General features: G+C 33.5%; 1 protein-coding gene across 2 annotated transcripts in view; it reads left to right on the top strand.

The window, feature by feature from the left end:
* DNAJB14 (DnaJ heat shock protein family (Hsp40) member B14) overlaps positions 1-19,949 on the top strand; it is a 46,664-nt gene extending 26,715 nt beyond the window's left edge. The window contains exons 4-8 of one of the 2 annotated variants that reach the window (XM_024574797.4): positions 9,450-9,635; positions 11,209-11,303; positions 12,046-12,155; positions 12,987-13,159; positions 15,013-19,949. In XM_024574797.4, coding sequence (XP_024430565.1) covers positions 9,450-9,635; positions 11,209-11,303; positions 12,046-12,155; positions 12,987-13,159; positions 15,013-15,137 — 689 coding nt within the window. In that variant the 3' untranslated portion in view covers positions 15,138-19,949. Of the gene's footprint in view, positions 1-9,449; positions 9,636-11,208; positions 11,304-12,045; positions 12,156-12,986; positions 13,160-15,012 lie in introns of those variants that run through there. The other variant, XM_045183702.2, reaches the window with a different exon arrangement.
* Positions 19,950-20,549: the final 600 nt, after the last annotated feature.

The following is a 20,549-nucleotide window of genomic DNA, read 5'->3' as shown; positions in this document are numbered from 1 at the left end:
CATTACCTTCTGGGTCATTTTTAATTTTAACCAATTGATCTTCTGTTTTGGGGATACAAAGGAGTTTATTCTAAGCAAAGACTGTATATTTTTTCTTTTGTATAAAAGGTAAGTATAGGTAAATTGCTCAATAATTACGAAAGCATTTTTGCAGACCATGGAAACCACTTGCTTTTAATTTCTTCTTAGAAAAAGAGGTTGAAATTGGTTTAGGGAATTAAAATAGATAGAAGAGAGATTTTCATTTGTGTGTTTTGTAAAGCTTTAAAAATAAAAGGTTGTTATCAAGGATGTGGAATAAATGGTCTCTTAAGTTCATGTGGCTATTTGTTCTTTACAGTTAGGATTGTAAAGTTTCTCAAAGCAGGAAATATTTTATCTATATCCTGAGAGTTACTTGCATAGTATATGTAAACATACTTTTAAAAAATATTTGACTGAAATAGGTAACTTCCCTTCTCTCTGACATGGGTGTTTTCAAAACAGTTTACATTGTCTTCAGAGAGTCATAAGTATTTCAGAAACTATTTGTTTTTCTTTAAATTATAATTTTTTGATTATGCTATTGCAGTTGACTCAATTTTTCCCCCTTTACTCCCCTCCACCCAGCACCCCCCCACTCCCTCAAGCAATCCCCACATCATTGTTCTTGTCCATGGGGTCCATGGTTCATGTATATAAGCTCTTCGGCTACTCAGTTTCCTGTACTGTACTTTACATCCCCATGGCTATTCTGTGACTACCTATTTGTACTTCTTAATCCCCTCACCTCCTCACCCATACCCACACAACCCCTTCCCATTGGATAACCATAAGAATGCTCACCATATCCATTAATTTGTCTTTGTTCTTCTTGTTTGCTTAGTTTGTTTTTTAGATTCAATTATTGATAAATGTGTATTTATTGCCATTTTATTCATAGTTTTGATACTCTTTTTCTTAAATAAGTCTCTTTAACATTTCATATAATGGTTTGGTGATGATGAACTCCTTTATTTTCTTCTTGTCTGGGAAACTCTTTATCTGCCCTTCAATTCAAAACGATATCTTTGCTGGGTAGAACAGTCTGGGTTATGGGTCCCTGCTTTCCATGACTGAAAATTTCTTGCCAATCCCTTCTTGCCTGCAAAGTTTCTTTTGAGAAATAAGCTGACAGTCTTATGGAAACTACCCTGTAGGTAACTAACTGCTTTTCTCCTGTTGCTTTTAAGATTCTCTCTTTATCTTTAACCTTTGGCATTTTAAGTATGATGTGTCTAGGAGTGGGCCTCTTTGGATCCATCTTGTTTGAGATTCTCTGTGCTTCCTGGACTTGCATTCCCATTTCCTTCACCATATTAGAGAAGTTTTCTTTCATTACTTTTTCAAATAGATTTCCAATATCTTGCTTTTTCTCTTCTTCTGACACTCCTATGATGGAAATGTTGGAACTCTTGAAGTTGTTCCAGAGGCTGATTACAGACAGTATCCTTGTTTTGTTTTTTTCTATTCTTTTTTCTTCTTGTTGTTCTGATTGGTTGTTTTTTGCTTCCTTATATTACAAATCATGGATTTGCTTCTCGGCTTCATCGGCTCTACTGTTGATTCCCTGTAAATTGTTCTTTATTTCAATTAGTGAATCTTCTGTTTCTGACTGGATCTTTTTATGCAGTTGAGGTTCTCACTAAGTTCCTTGAGCATCCTTTTAACCAGTGTTTTGAACTCGCATCTGATAGATTGCTTATCTCCATTTTGTTGGGGTGGTTTTTTCCAGAGTTGTGATCTGTTCTTTCATTTGGGCCATGTTTCTTTGTGTCCTCATTTTGGCAGCCTCCCTGTGTTTGTTTCTATGTATTAGGTAGAAATGCTATGACTTTCTATCTTAACATAGTAGGTGTCCTGTAAGTTCCAGTAGCACAGCCTCCCCTATGACCCAAGCGAAGTACTCGAGGTGTGCCCTCAGTGTGGGCTGAGTACACCCCCTTCTTGTAGTTGAGCCTTGATGGCTTTTGACAGGTCTGTGGGAGAGATTTACCCAGGCTAGTCAGCTGCAAGGTCTGGCTGTGACCACTTACCACCAACCTCTGCCCTCTGTGGAGGACCAGCTGTGCAGGGCGAAGGTGCTTCAGCATGGTCTGTAGCTGTCCACTGGATACACAGGCTCTGCAGTTTCTTGAGTGATGCAGGCCAAGGTCAGCCCCTACCTGTGTTTGCCCAGGGCCACCCTGCCTGGGTTATAAAGCAATCTCAGGTGGCTGCTACTTGTGCTGTGCTTGGAGATTCCCAAGTGAAGACAAGTTGTGAATCTAGGCTGGCTGCTGTTAGTGCTGGGCCTGGGCCACTTAGCAAGAGGTTACAGGGGTTGGGGTCACTGAGGCCAGCTTTGTTGAGAGGTTGCTTGTTTGAGAGGTTTTAGGAAGTTGTGATGCATGTGCCACGACCAGCCATTCATATGGAAAAGTATCTGGTAACAGCTTGGGTGGGCCTGTAAGTTGGGTGGGATGGAGACTCAGGAGATCCCCAGGGTGGGGTGAACCGTGTTAGCCAGGTTGAAGGAGTTTCAGATATGGCACATGCCTGCCAGCTCTGTGGCTCTGTGGGGTAGGGTTCAGAAAAGGGACAATGAATAGCCTCTGCCTACCTTTCTGTCTGGGAAAAGCTGTCACCCAGCTTTCACCTTGATGCCAGACACCTCGGTTCTTCCTGTATGCTACTGGTGCCTTTCAAGCTGCTACCCCAATGCTGGAGGTCAGGAGTGAGTCTGAGTAAGTCCTTTGTGGGTTCTTTAAGGGGAACTGCTTGGGACTCTAGAATTTTCTTCCACTGACTCAGTCCCTACTTTTTTTTTGTAGCCAGAAGCTATGGGGACTTAATTCTTCTTGGCACTGGAACCCTGGGTTGGGGGGCCTAGTGTGGGGCTGGGAATCTTCACTCCTGATATATCCCTCCCGAATTTTTATCAACCACATGTGATTGGGGGACCTGCCCATTCCATGTCTCTGACCCTCCTACCAGTCTGGGTGGATGTCGTTTCTTTAATTCCCTAGTTGTCAGACTTCATTCAACTTGATCTGACAATTCTGAGTGATGATCGTTCTATAATTAAGTTATAATTTTGATGTGGTTGTGCAAGGAGGCAAGCTGTTTTTACCTATGCCACCATCTTGACTGGAAGTCCCAGAAACTATTTGAATAGTGTCTGTTTGTTGACATATACATGAACGTAATAACAAGGGACATGGATTTGCTATATATGTGTTTGCTTGATAAATAATAATGGATCAGATGCCATTGCCTGTGTTAGGTCTCTTAGTTCAATATTCTTAACATCTAGAGTATATCTCTAAACACAAAAAAGTCATTACAAAGGAAAGTCAAGTCTTACATAGAAATTTTGGAATAATAATACCTGACATTTGACGAGCATTTTATAGTTTTTCATTTAATGCTTATTAAATATCTTATGAAATAGTCAGGGGACGAGTGTCATTCTCCTTTCACAAATACGAAAACTGAGGGTCAGAGAGATTAACTGATTTGCCCAGGATCTCCCAGAATACTGAATATAATTAGATATAAAAACAGAATAAAGATGGCTGAAGAAGAATCAGAAAGATGAAGTAGTATTATGATCAGAAAAATTAGAGAAATCTTCATATAATTGAGAATTACGAGTTCTGTCAAGATGAATATGATTTCTATGGTTAGACGATGGCAGAAACTTGGGTATGAAAATGAAGCAAATTATTTTTTAAAAAGTGAGAACTTTCACTTTTGAAAATTGGAGCATATGTACTTTCACCTGTTCCTTGCCCTAAGTGCAACCAAATACTATATATAAAACAAAACAAATATAAGAAAACTCTGAAAGGAGTAGAGAAGGTAGAATGGCTAGGGACCTTGGGACTGAAAGAACAACATGGCAGGGAGTTGGTTGGGTTTTCATTTTGCCTTTTATATCAGACTGGGTGCTGGAGAAGCAAACAACCCAGAAACATCAATGAGCACCATTCCCAAGAAAAGCCTGATTTCTAAAGTAGCCAAATGAACAGGAAAGGGGTAACCCAGCAAAACAGAAAGCTTTTAAGCAATAGCCATTCTCCTGCAGCCAAATACGATAGGAACAAAACTGTGGCCCCACTCACACCCACACCAGCAAAGGCTGAGTCAAGAACCTAAACTGCCACCTTCTGCAGGCTCTAATGAGATGCTTTACCTGTCCCCACTCCCATCCTGCCCAGGGTGGTAAAAAAGAAGATTGAATAGGGGCTGATACTCCATTTCTACCTGGCAGTAACAAGGTGTCCCTCCCCCCACTACCGCACCGGAGTTGTGTTACAAGTGGCCTAGTGGAGAGTCAGGCCTTCCACCACCATCCAGAGGCAACAAAGCCATATTCTCATGGTGAAGCCACCTGGGGAGCAGTAATGTGGCACCCCTATTATTTATAGCCAAAGAAATATCAGTGTAGGCTTGATGGAGAACTAGAAATCATATCACTGCCCGGCAGTAATGAGGAGCCCCTCCTTTTAGATGTTATCAGAGGCCAAGAGGGAAACCTGGACTTCTACTCCCACCTGGGAATAACAAGGTGGTATCCACTCTTCCCATACTAGAATAGTGTCAGGAGGAGACAGGTAAAACAAAAGTTTTAGATAAGGTCCAGAGTCTCATAAGGTAAAACCTCAAATGATTATATTTCAATCAAAAACCAAATGTCATAATAAGAACCAGGAAAACCTCAAACTGAATTTAAAGTCAATCAGTACATACCAATATGTAGATCACAGAGAAGTTAGATTTGCCTAACAAAAATTTTATAGCACTCTTCATAAAAATGTTTCAATGAACAAGTGCAACTATGCTTGAAACAAATTTAGAAAAATAAGTTTCAGCAAAGAAATAAAGTCTGAACAAATAAATTTTTAAAAATAATCAAATGGAGATTTTACAGCTTAAAAGTATAAAAACTGAAATCAAAAACTAGCAAGGAATGGACTAAACAGCAGAAAGGCAGAGGGAAGAATCAGTAAACTGGAAACTGGAAAAATAGACATTATCCAGTCTGAACAAAGGAGAAAATAGAAGGGAGGGAGGGAGGAGAGCTTTCGTGACCAGTGGCACTATAACAACAAAAGATTTGACATTCATATCATTGAGGTCCTGAAAGGAAAAGAGAAAGATGGCATACCTGAAAAAGTTAAAACTTCCCATACTTGCCAAGAGGTATAAGCTTATATTGTATAATTTGAGAAGTTAAATGAATTCCAAACAGATAAACCCAAAGAAATCCATACAATGTCATAGTCAAACTCTAAAAACTAAAAACAAAGGAAGAGTCTTGAAAGCCACAAAAGAGAAATGACATCTTACCTATGGGGAAAAGAAAAGCAATTCAAGTGACATTGTCTTTCCTATCAGAAGTCATGCAGGCCAAAAGGAAATAGCATATTTTTCAAATACTGAAAAAGAACTGTTAACCCACAATTTTATACCCAGCAAAAATATTCTTCAGTAATGAAGGTGAAATCAAGACATTTTCAGCTGAAGGAGAAAACAAGAGTTTGTCATCAGCAGACATACCCTAAAAGAATAACTAAAGGAAGTTCTCTAAACAAAAAGAAACAGTAAAAGAAGGAATCTTAATATATCAAAAGGAAAGAACATAGTAAGAAAAATACTAGTAATGGAATATACATTGCTGCTTTTGAATATCTGAATTATGTTTGACATTGGATGCAAAAATTTAACATTGATAGTTCTAAATGTGTACAGAGAAAAATATATAAGACAATTATAAATGGGAAAGGATAAAGGAAAGTAAAGAGAAGTAAGGATTCCACAGTGTACTTGAACTGGTAAAATGATGATGCTAGTGGGCCAGGATAAGTCATGTATATATAATGTAATACCTGAAGCAACCACCAAAAAGCTGTGCAGAGACACTAAATTAAATGGAATTCAACTAAAAAATTCAAATAACTCACAGAAAGGAAAAAAGAAAACAGAGGGCTTACTTTATAGCTACAGTTATTAAAGCAGTGTGGTATTGAGAGAGTGATAGACTTCAATCTAGAGACCCCAGATGTAGACCCATACAAATATACCCAATGGCTATTTTACAATGGTGCACAAGTAATTTAATAGAGGAAAGATAGCCTTTTCGGCAAATGGTTTTGGAGTAATTGGATATTCATAGGTGAAATAAATAAATGAATAAATAACCTTCATCTAGATCTCATGCTTTATACAAAAATGAACTCAAAATGAATCGTGAATGTAAATTTAGAATACTTTTTGAAATGTTGGCAAAAAAACATGGGAGCAACTCTTTAGGATCTTGGACTAGGCAGTGATTATACAGAAGGAAAAGTTGGTAAGTTGGGCTTCATTAAAACTCTTTTTAAAGTTTGCTCCGCCAAGACTCTATGAGGAGGAGGAAAAGACAGGCAGCAGGAAGGGAGAAAATATTTGCCAAACACATATCTGACAAAGGACTAATATCTGGAATATGTAAAGAACTCTCCAAACTCAAATTTAAAAAATTTGACAGTTCAGTTAGAAAATAGGTAAGAAACAGGAAGAGACATTCCACTAAAGATGATATACAAATGGCAAGTAAGCATATGAAAATATTCTTAACATCCATTCATTAGCCATTAGAAATAATGCAAAATAAAACCAAAATGAGATATCACTACACACCTATCAGAATGGCTGAAATAAAAAATAGTGACAATACCAACTACTGCTGTGGATACAGAGAAACTGTATCACTCATACATTGCTGATGGGATGCAAAATGACAGTCACTCTGATAAAACAGTTTGACAACTTCTCATAAAAAATAAGTATTCAGATACCATGCAATCCAGCAATTGCATTCCTGTACGCTTACCACAAATAAGTGAAAATGAATGTTTACACATAAACCTGTACCCAAGACTAGAAACAATTTCAGATGCTGTTCAGTGGGTGGGGGATAAAACAGTGATATATCCATACTGTGGAATAAAAAGCAATGAACTATATTGTTTTACATAGCAACCTGGATCAGTCCCCAAAGAATTATGCTGATTGAAAAAAGCAAATCTCAAAAGGTTTTATGTGACTTACATCCTGTATTATTTCACTTATGTAACATTCTTGAGATGCTGAAATTATAGAAATAAGGACTAGATAAGTGGTTGTCAGGAGTTAAAGAGGGGGTGGGGGGAAGAAGTGGATAGGGCGATAAAATGGCAACGTGAGGGTGGTGATGGAAATATTCTATATCCTGATTGTGCCAATGTCAGTACCCTATATCATACTGTACTGTAATTTTACTAGATACTACCATTGGGAGAAATTAGAGCAGGTACAGGCATCTGTCTCTATTACTCATTTCTTACAACTTTATGTGAATATAAAGTTATTTCAAAATTTAAAAGTTTAATTAAAAGTGAATAAAGAGAAAATGTCTTTTTGTGAAGTAACTGAGCCTGCAGTAGAAATGTATCTTGTAAGCTTTTTGAATACTGAAATTAATTTTGAATTTAATTCTTTAGATAATAAGGAACTGAAAAAAGTTTTGATTATGGTATCTAGCACAAAATAAATTAATAGACAATTAGTCACATTAGATGGAATAAATTTTCTTATATATCTCTAATTATGTATTATGAAAGTATTTCACAAGTATCTCATAAAATATCTTAACATTTGGAATTTTTTTAGAATACTTTTTTTTATTGTATTTTTTTCCATTACCAGTTAGCCCTCTTTATCCTCTTCCATTTACACCCGTTCCTGGAATTTTTTTAAAAAATGCAAAGCCTTAAAAATACAATTGGGTTGATAATATATTATTACTTTCAAAAGTAAAAAACATTATGAAATTACCTGAAATAATCCATTTAGTGAATAGAGGTTAAACTCTAAAGCTGATATTATTATTAAAGTACAACTTTGGCAGATATTCATAGACATGTTTTACTTTTATTTTTATTTTTTTAGGTTACAGGTTATAATACCTTGGTGGTGTTTGCAGGTACATTGTTGGGCTCTCTGCTTATACTTTCCCATTGGATCAACTTTATAAATGATGGCTACGTTTCTAAGTCATAGATCTATTTGAGAATGTAAAGAAAGTTTTGGAGCATCTCCTCAAATAAATGGATCATTCACCTAATTTTTCATGTATTAGGGTTCCCATACCATCTGAGACCTATCTCTGAAATCCCGGTTTAAGAAGCCATATCAGAAGAAAGTTCCAGAGTATCCGTATTTAATTAATTTCAGTATGATGTTTGATCAGCCCAAAACAACTACCTAATGAGTATCTATTTGCTTCATAGTACCTATGGCAGCAACCACATGGGATTCAAAAGTATTTTAAAATATCTCATATTGCAAGAGGCTTATGTGATCTAGTTTAAGAAGCAAACTATATTTGTGAAATGATTAATTATTGGAAAGGTCAGAATGAGAATAGGGTAGTTCTGCTTTTAGATGAAAGCATTATACTTTTATAAATTACCTCAGGAAGACATTTTGATAACCAGTGTACCAGTGCCTCTTTTTAAAATAATTTTTAAAAATTCTTCAATTACAGTTGACATACCATATTATGTTAGTTTCAGGTATACAATACAGTGATTATACATTTATATAACTTACGAAATGATCACCCCTATACCATTGCCTGTTTTGGATTCAGGAGTATGAGATGGGAGGTAGAATTCTTTATAAATAAATATCATGAAAGTAACAAAGTGAGAGGGTAAAACTAAAGACCATCTGGATTCATTCAAAAACAAATTTGGACTTTAGGTTGAACCATGGGGATAATGCAGTGAAAATATAGACACATTCCTTACCTGTATGGAGTTTACAGTTTTAAGAATAAATTTTTCAGGAATAGAATGAAGAATAGCTGCAAAGTACAAAATAAGATTTATGATGTAGGTTGCATACAGTGTACTTGCTGTGCTAACAAAATTGACCTTGAACAAGTTTCCTAATCTTTGTGAACCTTAGGCAGCTCATCTGTACAGTGGGTATAATAATGGATAATATAATAAGGTTTGGGGTTCATGGGTTGGGTTCAGAGCCCAGCAGTTGGTAGCTAGCTACTGCTACTATTACAGGTTTGAATGGTACTAATGAATTGACCAGATTAGGATACTCAAAAATGAAGAAGCAGGATATTAGGGTATGGAGCACAATAGTAAGAAAGTAAGATCGACATTTCTTTATATTTAAGGTAGTAGGGAGACTTGCCTGTGTAGTATAAAAAATTGTACTGGGAGGTAACAATATGTGTAATTGCAAGCAAGTGTAATATCTTTAAAAGAAGTTGTTACTGTTTTACTATTTTTAATTAGCCTCAAGTAGTTTTTGTTGTTGTTAACATGACAGGTTTTTTTTATACAGGGTAGTCTTAAAATGTAAAAACTTTGCTTATCAACTTTTACTCATTACTTTTACAGAGATTGGAAATGCTTATGCTATTTTAAGCAATCCAGAAAAACGAAAACAATATGACCTCACAGGCAATGAAGAACAAGCGTGTAATCACCAAAACAATGGTAGATTTAATTTCCATAGAGGTTGTGAAGCTGATATAACTCCGGAAGACTTGTTTAATATATTTTTTGGTGGTGGATTTCCTTCAGGTATTTTAATGTTAATTATAAATATTATATTTTATGAAGCTAGAGATTCTTACCTCCATATAGGCTTCTTAGAGATTTATCTACCTTCTTCCCTATATTTCTTACAATAGTATTATCCTGTGATGGTTTTTCATGAAGGTAGAAGAAAGTGTTAGACTAATTACATTTACTATAAATCTGCCTTTTTCCTAGAACATATTTTAATTGAAAATACAAAGAAATGAAGAGTACAGATATTCTGTATTTTATATAAAGCTGAAGAAAGCATATGTAAGTAGGAAATCCAGTGGCAATGTCTTAGTTAAGTGCTATTATGACTGTGGACGACTATTTGACATTGGTTCCCTGGGGATCTTTGTAGATACTTTATTATAATATTGTCAGTTGCTAATTTGGATAAATGTAGAGGTGTTTTCCATTGACATACTATTAAAATACCTGATTTGTAGGTTATATAAAAAGTAAGTGGGTTTTTTAAATTATGTTAAGATAGAAATAATTACTGCAGGCTATCAAAATAAAATATTGTAGAGGCACTACTAAATGAATAGACTTTATAATAGCATAAGTAGTATTAAACTCTGCTTATATTTACTATGAGTTGTATGGAAATTAATTTTCTTTAAGAGCAGCTCCTCTAAGGTGTTCAAAATTAAAGCTCCAGTCTTTTTTTATAACATTTCCTTAAGGTTTAAAGTTACACATCCCATTCAAAATTAGAATTTTTATAAACTTAGCATTGTAATTTGGTCTGGTGGCCCTGTCCTAATATTACTGAGAAAGGTGATGGTCATTGATGGGACATTTTGTGAAGAATCCTGGTGGGGAAGATGATGTGTAAATACAAATTAATGGCTGAAAAATACAACCTGTATTTTGAAATATTAGGAATATAATTACCTCTCAAAACATATTCAGAATAATAATTCCGACTAAAAATATGTTAGGAACAATAAAAAATCTTTCAGGTAATAGTGAATTTTCTGATAGTTTTTTCACAGTTCTTTTGCTTTTTTAACATAGCTTACTTTATCAGTTGTAGCCCTTTCTGGTTGGTCACCTTATTTGAAAACAACTTGAATGTCCATCAGAAAGAGAATATTCGAATACATTGTGGTTCACCTCTACCATAGTGTATTCTACAGCTATTTTTTTCAAAAATGAATTAGATCACCATCTTTTGATTTTTAGAGATATTTGTGATTAGTTGATAAATGCAGAAAGCAGAGTTTCAGAGTAATGATCTAAGGTTTGTAAAAACAATGAACCACAACAAAAGTTCTCTATGTGTACATATTAGGGAGGAACTTATATTCAACTTTTCATAAAAAAGAATTAATCTTTAAAGGAAGCAAAGTCTGGGAAGAATCCTTCCTGTTTCTGTCCACCCTTCATTCATGAGAAGAGAAGACAATAAGCATTCACTATTCAGTAATGCATTATTTTTGTAATTTTTAAAAACTAAATGTTCAAAATATAAATAAAAATTAAAAATATTTTCTTTGTAAAAGAAAATACAATTCTTTTATGATAATTGCTCTCCCTAATTTAACCTTGCTTTTAATTTTTCTAGGTAGTGTACATTCGTTTTCAAACGGGCGAGCTGGTTATAGCCAACAACATCAGCATCGACATAGTGGACATGAAAGAGAAGAAGAAAGAGGAGATGTATGTTTATGATATGATTACAAATTATAAAATGGCAAATTTCAGTTCAGAAAAAGCAGTTAGAGCTGTCTGAAAATAGAATGAGTATTGACTAGAACGTCCCTTAGAGATATTAGGGGAGCACGTGTAGAAGTCAAGGTAGAGGGTGATTGGGCAATGTGACACCTTTAAATGTGCTTTTCTGTGATTCTAATGAAGGTAACCTGCAATATGCACATTTTGAAGGTTATATCTTATTGTTGGTCCTAAATAATTTAGAATTTATACTGAAAAACTTAAATTGGATGTAACTTTCCTTGTTTTAATGCAGTTATACCTAATTGCATACAGCAATTAAATCACATGAAGTAGAAAGGTAAGTGGAAAGAGCATTAGACTCCAAATTAAAAGGCCTGGGCCCTTACTCTGCCACTCATCAGCTTCCACGTTCTACCCTCAAATCCAAAGTAAAACTGCACCTCCTGCATATTGATAGGGTCTGTGTGTGAGAGAGAGAGAGAACTTCTGGTCTGTAAAATAAGATCAGGTTGTGTTAGTGTTTTCCAAATCAGGATTACTAGGTGAAGCACCTGGAAAGCTGTATTTTAAGAATCACCTAGGAAGTTGGTATATTCAGACAGATTTGAAAGCACTGAATCAGATCTCAAATATCATTTCTGCCTCTAGAAATGCATGACAGCTGATGGATTATTGACAACTACAGTTACTACAATTCTTTTTTTCTTTGATGATTTCTTTATAGGGAGGTTTTTCTGTGTTTATTCAGCTGATGCCCATTATTGTATTGATCCTTGTGTCATTACTAAGTCAATTGATGGTCTCTAATCCTCCTTATTCCTTACATCCCAGATCGTAAGTAGCTAAGTGACGTTTTACAAAAAAGAATTGCAGTTGTTTCTTACTTGGCTTTCCTTAAAAGGCCTTGTGCTTTTTTCAGCTTTTAAAGGCCGTATCTTCTATTACTATAAGTGTATCAGATTTTACAGTGCCTAATTTTTAAAATAGTTACTCAAGTGCTAGAACATTATGTTGTTAGTTTACATCTGTTCCATTGTGGATGGACTGAAGTGCTATACTATTTAAATTTGATAGCAATTTAACATAATATGTAATATGTTGACATTAAAGACAAAAATAGAATTGTCTTTAGTCTTACATAGGTTTTTGTTATTAAGGGGAAATTGATTTCACTCTTCTGTTTATAAAATACTGATGAAATAGAAAAATATTTCTTTGATATGAAGTATTTTTCCATAAGTACCTTAAATGTAAGGTCAGTACATAAAAGAAAGTTAATGCATCTATTCTACAAACTTCACTATAATACCATGAACCTATAGGAGACTTTGTAAAATCATACTGCCAGTGATTTTACAGTTTTAATTAAAAACATTGGTCTAAAAGTAAGAAAGAACTTTTTATTTCTTCCAAGTATGATTTATGTTAACTAAAAATTTAGAGAACTTATAAGAACATACTATATTAAAATGATTATATTAAAAAATAAAGTATGATTACTTTTTTATGACATGAATGGTAGTGGTTGGTGATTTGAGATAATATAAATAAATGATTACCGGTAATGACTTTTTAATTATTTTTCATCATTTTGTTAGCTTGGTTTATACTAGCAGATCAGAATGTACAGTTTTAATTAAAAATAATGAGCATTTTCTTTTACAGTGGATCAGGGCAAACTATTAAAATGCAGACAGAAAACTTGGGTGTCGTTTATTATGTCAACAAGGACTTTAAAAATGAATATAAAGGAATGTTATTACAAAAGGTTGAAAAGAGTGTGGAAGAAGATTATGTGACTAATATTCGAAATAATTGCTGGAAAGAAAGACAACAGAGTAAGTTTATCAAATGCCTAACATTTAAAAACTTATTCAAAATCTTGGGAATTGATTACTGCAGGTTGCCCTATCCAAGGAATAGTCTATAATTGCCTAGTACATAATCAGACCTCAATACTTGAATGAGACAGAATGTTTTAATATACATTTGTCCTGTAACAGTATTCTGCATATAGCAAGGATTTAAATGGTATTTGTTAGGATTTTTGTCGTCAGTAATATTTTTGAAGTTTGAATATGGACTACATATTAGATAATGGTATTGTATCATTATTAAATTTCTGAATTTGAAAATTGTATTGTGGTTATATAAGAGAAAGCAATTGTTGTTAAAAACATGCTGAAGTAATTAGGAATGAAAGGTCATGATATCTGTAACTCATTCTCAAATGGTTCTACAGAGTTATAATAATCACCACAACAATAACAGCAGGGTTTATTGTAGAGACAGCTAAAGCAAATTTGATAAAATGTGAAGAATTAATCGAGGTAAAAGGTTTTAGGGTGTTCGTTGTAGTACTCTTTTGTGTAGGTTTGACATGTTCAAAATAAAATTCAAGCTCAGCACATCTATGTTAGTGGTTTTAAATGAAGATGGAAGTGGAAAGGGACTCAGTATAACAATCCAGTGATTTAATTTTTCTCTTGTTAAGATGAGATTCACTGTTAAGACAATAATTAATTTATTTTATAAATTAATAATATCAAAAAGATTATTGGCCAATGTCTATATTCTTTTGCCAGGATTTTTCTGTTTTGAAGTCATTTCCAACACTTTGTAATGCCTAGATTGGTAAAATAGGTATTTTATATAATACAATAATTTGAGGTAATGGAAAGAATATTAGACTAGGAGTGGGAGATTTGGGTTGGAATCTGGATTCTACCATATACTAGCCCTGGGAACTTTGGATTAATATACCTCATTTGGGAAGAATCAGCTGCAAGTGGGTTTTTTAAGTGCCTCATTTGTAAATAAAAGGGGTGGACTGATTTCTATTTAGTTGTTAAAATCCAAGCCTGATTTCATTGAATAAAGATCATTTTTGAAGATTTTAAAAATCAGTAACACTCTTAGTTTTGAGTATCTTATTTGTATTCCTGGCTAATTTTCTCTACTTTGGTCACCGTTTTCCATTCTTTTCATTTTTGTGTTACGTCCTCTCTAAGTACTGCCACTCTTTAGAAGTGTTAACAAACAATGAAATGGCTCAGAATAACAGGAAAATAAGAGACAACGTCCCTGAAGAATGTTTGATTTCTTGTTCATTTACTCTTCTTTAGTAAAAAATGCATTCCACATACTGAAGGCAGCCTCAGAAGTACTTATTTGCTGAATATCACTACTATGATTGTAGTGTAAGCTTTTTTTCTCATTTGTGTTTCTTCAGTAAAGTTATTATGTGTGTATGTGTGTGTTTTAATTCAAGCAAACTCAGAAAAAGATTTCAAAATTTTCTAAGTCTTGGCATAATTAAGTAATATGAAACCTTAACAAAAGGTCACAGCAAAAACAAACAGTAGCAGTATTGAATAGCATATGATATCTTTTAGGGTAAGGAGTCAAGATGACGCTTTAGAGCAGTTCTTAAACCATTGGGGACAGGAGTGGAGGGAAAAGGTTGGTAGGGTTCTATCCTTGCTTTTCCCAAACAGCTCTGTATGGTTTTTTTTTTAAGTGCTAGGTTTCCAAATGGCTTTTAAGAGTAGCAGTTGGATTTTTTTCTATTTTTAAAAAGTCAATTAACAAGTATTTGAAGGGCTTCTATCTATGAAACATCATTTATGTTAAAACAACTCCATGATCTAAATTATTACTTACTTAGCAAAATATTTTTGTTTGTTAACAGAAACAGATATGCAATATGCAGCAAAAGTGTACCGAGATGAGCGACTTCGAAGAAAGGCGGAAGCCTTGAGCATGGATAACTGTAAAGAATTGGAGCGGCTGACCAGTATTTATAAAGGAGGATGAACTGTAATTTTATATACATCTTTTAGTGTACTATTTATTTTTTCTGTGAATTTAGTTTCATCATGAGAGCTAAAGAAGATTTGTTGGTAAAAAACTAAACTAAATAGTTGGTCCCTGAAATCTTGGGCTGTTTATAACCTATTGACTTCTTTAAATAATAAGAAACTGAAAACTAAAATATTTTAGTTATGCTTCTGTAAGCTTATCTGATTACTAACTAAAAATGTCTAAAGAAGGGATTGTCACACCTGTAGCACTTTCCAGTCTTAGTGATTCTCCATTTTTTCCCTTACGTAAATATTTATGGAATGATCATTTTGTGTGTATATAGGTTATTGCCTTTTTTAAAAAATGTAAATTCTTTTAGTGTTTAGCTCCATGAGACACTTCAGTTTAAACTGATGGAATAAATGTTCTATGACAAAATTACATGTTCCTTGTCAGATGTCAAATGTGTGGAGTTTAAACAGTGAAAGTTTTTCCAAAAGAAAAGAAAAAACAAAAGCTGTTTAACTTTGTGTAAAATCTTATAGCATTATTACCTATTTTAATATTGCCATTATATTTCAAAAGTATATTGAGACAAATGAACTGGTGTAGAGTATCAGTTTGCTACTTATTTAGTTTTATTAATTGCAAAGCCATGCATAGAAATGAAATGCTATACTGATAGATTTTAAAGAAAATATGAGGAAAGAAATGGCTATATAGAGAGTAAACAAAAAGGGTCTTTAACAGTAAATGGCAGTTTGTCATTTGCAATTTCAATTATTAAAATACCCCCCAAATGTTCCTATAAAGGGGCGGGCAAAAGTATGTTTACAGTTGTAATATAAATAAATAATACAATAATTAGTGAATAATGATTCAAGAATAAACTCTGTTTCATGTACTCACAACTATAAACCTGCTTTTGCCAACCCCTGTATATGTCTTTGAAGGCTGCTAAAATTTATGAAGAGGACCTCCCTGTTCCCCCCAACCAGCGTGGAAATTTGTAGTTTCTTCTTAGTGATCATTTAAGCAGAACCCAAAAGTAAGTAGATTCTTCTACAAATAAGTAATAGGAAAAATTACTACTTTGCTTTGTGCCTTTTAACTTTATTGCCAACTTTTACACATGTACGTAGATCACAGCACACACATCTGATCAGGGCATGATCTGTTTGGCCACCTGCAACAGTGAGCAGAAATACAGCAGCAGGTAGAATAGTGATTTATAGCGAGTTATCCTTATAAAATTCTGAGCTAAAATCTATTCACCATTGAGTAATTCATTTAATCCTATAGGAATAAGCTCCTTGTAGTTAAATCCATAATATAAATTTGAAAAAATAGCTGGAAATTGGAGTTTTTAGTGCCTATATTGGGTATGAAACTAGTTATTTCTAATCTTCTGTGTTTAACATTGTAATATTTTAATAACTTTGTTTCACATTCAGTTAATGGAACGTGAATACATCTTTAGTAGTTTTTTTTTAATATGAGAGAATGCTAGTTAAAGTAGCTATTCTCCTTTGTTGAAAGATTTTTTTCTGAATGAAGTTAATTTATAGCATCTGGTGAAACTGTTAAAAGACCATTCTTTTAAAAATGTTCCCTTGTGTCCCTTTTCTGGATGAATCAATAGAAATACCTAATTGAGTTAGTAGGTTAAACTAAACTACACATTGTCCTAGGAAAACTGAACAGCTTAACCAACTCTCTTTTAGAAATGCCACCTTTAAAAAAATAGTAGTGCTTAAAAGAAAATGCAATTTTAAATATTTTCTTGAGCTTGTAGAATGAATTTTTTAAAAAGAAAATCACAACATTCTGATTATGAAACTTTGTATGCATCAGAAAAACTTATAAATGAAAAATTTCATCCATTTATTTTTCCATTTTATTGGGATATTTACATGACTGTGGTTGATGCTTATGTGAATTGACTCTTTTTGACTGATTCTTTTTCCCTTAATATCCTGGCTTTAAGGTGATAGGTGAAGTTACCAAAATAAGTGAAATTATATATTAAGAAGTCATACTTGGCTTTGGACAGTATTATTATATTGTATTTCACTTACACTACTGCATTCCATTGCATTTCATAAAATGTTGGGGGAAGTATGCTTGATAATATCTTCAAACAATTTTGAGAAATGACTGACTGCCTGACAATTTAAGCTACATATAAAATATGTAGGTAAAGATTAAGTCCTTCATGTTACCTATATTATGGTGTGAAAGCCCAGCTAAGTGTGTTAGAATTTGGGGGTTAATTCTACAAAATAAGAAAAATTTTTAGCTATCTTAATGTGAGATTTTCATATTTTTTGCTACTTTTAAAAACCCCAACATTTTGTCATCTTAGTTTTACCTATATGAACTTTGCAATTTCATTTGAAAATTTGTACTGTTTACTTTAAACATTGTCTAAAAGCTCTCATTCTTTAAGTGTTGCTTTATTAGCTTTTCTAACTGTATTTTAGAAGTTTTACAGCAATTATATTTATTAATGCTTTACATTTTTATCCCTTCTACACATATACACAAACATCATTGTCCTTGTGAGGATTTAGGGGGAATAAATAATACCTTTCCTTCTACTGTTTTTGATCCCTTAGTTCTCAAATAGATGCTAGTCATTTGTAAGTTTCAGAATTTATTTTAATGAAATCTGAGAATTTATTTCTCAACAATGAGAAATTTCAAATTATAATCCATCTAGTGAGTGAAAACAATATATTTTGGAAACAGATTACATTTGAATGCTTAAATAAGTATTTGTTTCATAATCATTACATGCTTATTTATGATTTATGAAAGTTTGGTAGAGAAAAGAAAGTCCTTTCTTATATGTATATTCCAAGGTATTATAGCACTCTGCTTTTGTGTTAGCTCAGGTGTTTGCAGGAACGGGAATGTGAAACTCCAGTCCTTTACTTTAATTGCACTTTTATGCTTTCATCTCTTCCTGTTAATCTTCAGCTACACTAGTATGTAAGATAGTAACGAAGGAAAATGATTAACATCTTGATGTCCCTTTGTTGATTTGCAATATTTTAAAATTCAGCTGTTAATGTAATATACATGACATGTTAATATTACTTACTAATGTATTCCTACATACTCTTGAAAAATAAATAAATCTCCCACCTTTGTTAAGGCAGTGAAATATTTCTTGATGTTGGCCTGAGGACCAAATGAGCCATTTTTCCAATTCAGTATTACATTGAAGGACTAAATGGTTCAAAAGGATAATTTGTGCATTTGTTTAGCTTCCAAATATGAAGCTTGGGTTTAGTATTACCCATATCACCATCTTCATACTAAGTGATGCAAAAATAAAAGGGCATTCATAATCTTTTTTCTTATCAGAAGAGAAAAACTTCTGAAAATGAACAATAAATCAGGATTTTAATCTTTAGTAAATAGCTAAAAAGCCTTGTCTATTGGCCACTTTGGACTACGCCTAATTAAAATCCATAAATTTTTCTATAAACCAGTGAGAAAGAAGAGAGTCATCTGATGACAACTTCTAAACAAAAAGTGGTAGAATGAGGATCATCAAGGAATTCTTGCATATCCCTTTAATAATCTGGCAGGCAACACAGTCCTAGAATTCAGGCTTTCCTTTTGGTTTTACTGCTATTTAAATAGATATTTTCATATAAACGGAAACATTTTCCCTCAAAGGTTAATTCAAAGCATACTCCTTATATTAAGGATTTTGTAACCACATTTTTTTTGTAAATTCCGTGTGTAACTTTTTCTTTTGGTACGTGATTCCTTATTTATTATCTGCTGGTTTTGGGGCCAATAGATTTGTGAATATTCTGTGGATGTGTCCGTGTATAGCTGTATATAATATTTTTTCCAGCTAATACCTCAAATGTGTGATTATTTTATACCACACTATGTTTGCACAGAGCAGGGCTTCCATTAGCAGTGGATATTCCTATTTCTAACTTTGAAAGTCAGCCCACAGAATTTCATTGGTTTGAATTCTTTCTGTTGATATTTTTCGTATTTTAAAACAGATTCCTGTTGTAAGGCCCATACTTCAAATATAATTATATCTTCCTTTATCTAGCAATCTGGAAATACGTAGGTGGTAAGAAGTATTCCTTGAAATGTCCTAGTTTAATTTGTTATTGAAAATTGGGATTACTGGTTGCCAAGCTGTCTAGTAACTGCATAGCACATGACACCCAGCATGAATGTGAGCAAGTCTCACTCACTTCAGCACAGGAATTGGGACGTTCCAATCTAATACCCTACTTTGCCATTTAAGAGCACCACTAAAATGGTAGGAGTTTTTCAGTGACATTGGAGTATGTTAAGCATCAATTTTAAAATGAATTATTTTGAGTTGGATAACTACCAAGGAGAAGAAACTCACACATAAATGATATTTTGTAACTTCTTTGTATTAAGAAATGCTTCTTACATATTTGTTTGTTTGTTTTTGTTTTGCTACCTAGACCTTCCATTTAAGTCATGTGTTTTTAAAAGCTGCAGGTAATTTTCAAGGTGTGATGGAATTTTAATGGAAGCCTTGTATTAGTTCAATGAAGTGAAACTGGTGTAGGAAATCTTAACTTTGTCTATAGTGCATTCTAAGTTATACAATTAGATTTAAAATGAAATGTTTGATTTGTAAAGTATTTAACATTGTATGAAACTTATATAAAATAAAATTTTCTGTGTGAGAACTCTTAAAGAAAATGAATTTGATTTTTAATGAATGTTCTGAGTGATTTATGATTTTTTGTCTTTCAGTCTCTGCAGTTTATCTCAATATATGAATAAAAAGGTCTGTTCTCACTCTACAGGATTTGTTATCATGTTTTATATTCTTAATAAGTTCATTCTTTCTTTCAACCATTCAATAAATATATGAATGCTTGCTATATACAGGGAGCTGAGTGCTGGGAATTAATCATTGAACAAGACAAAAACCCTTATGAAGTTTATATCTAGCAAGGAAGGTAAATGTTAAGTAAATAATTATAATTATGATGAATGCTACAAAGAAAATTACAAGGTACAGGTGATAGCATATATCTAGAAGACTTAACCCACTTTGGGAGGACCAGGGAAGATTTCTCTGACAAAGTGTGCAGAGACTGGCACCCAAAAGATTAGAGTAGGAGTGAGGTGAATTCTAGAGAAATGTTTCGGGCAGAGTGTGTTCAATTGATAAAATCATAGAAACTTTATAGCAATGAAAACAAATTTGTATGAGTATCACATAAGGGACCCAGGGAAAATTAGAGAATTAAAATAAGATAGGGGCCAGATTCCATAAGACAGTGTATAAACCATGAAGGTGATCATTGGACTTTATCCTAAGTCAGCAGGAAACCTTTGTGGTTTTTAAGGAAGGAATTACGAGATTTGGGTTTTTGAAGTATCATTTTAGTTGCT

Source organism: Desmodus rotundus, chromosome 4, assembly GCF_022682495.2.
Source record: "Desmodus rotundus isolate HL8 chromosome 4, HLdesRot8A.1, whole genome shotgun sequence".
Classification (NCBI taxonomy): Eukaryota; Metazoa; Chordata; class Mammalia; order Chiroptera; family Phyllostomidae; genus Desmodus; species Desmodus rotundus.
Note: the sequence above shows the minus strand (reverse complement) of the source record. Positions and strands in the feature narration are given on the sequence as shown.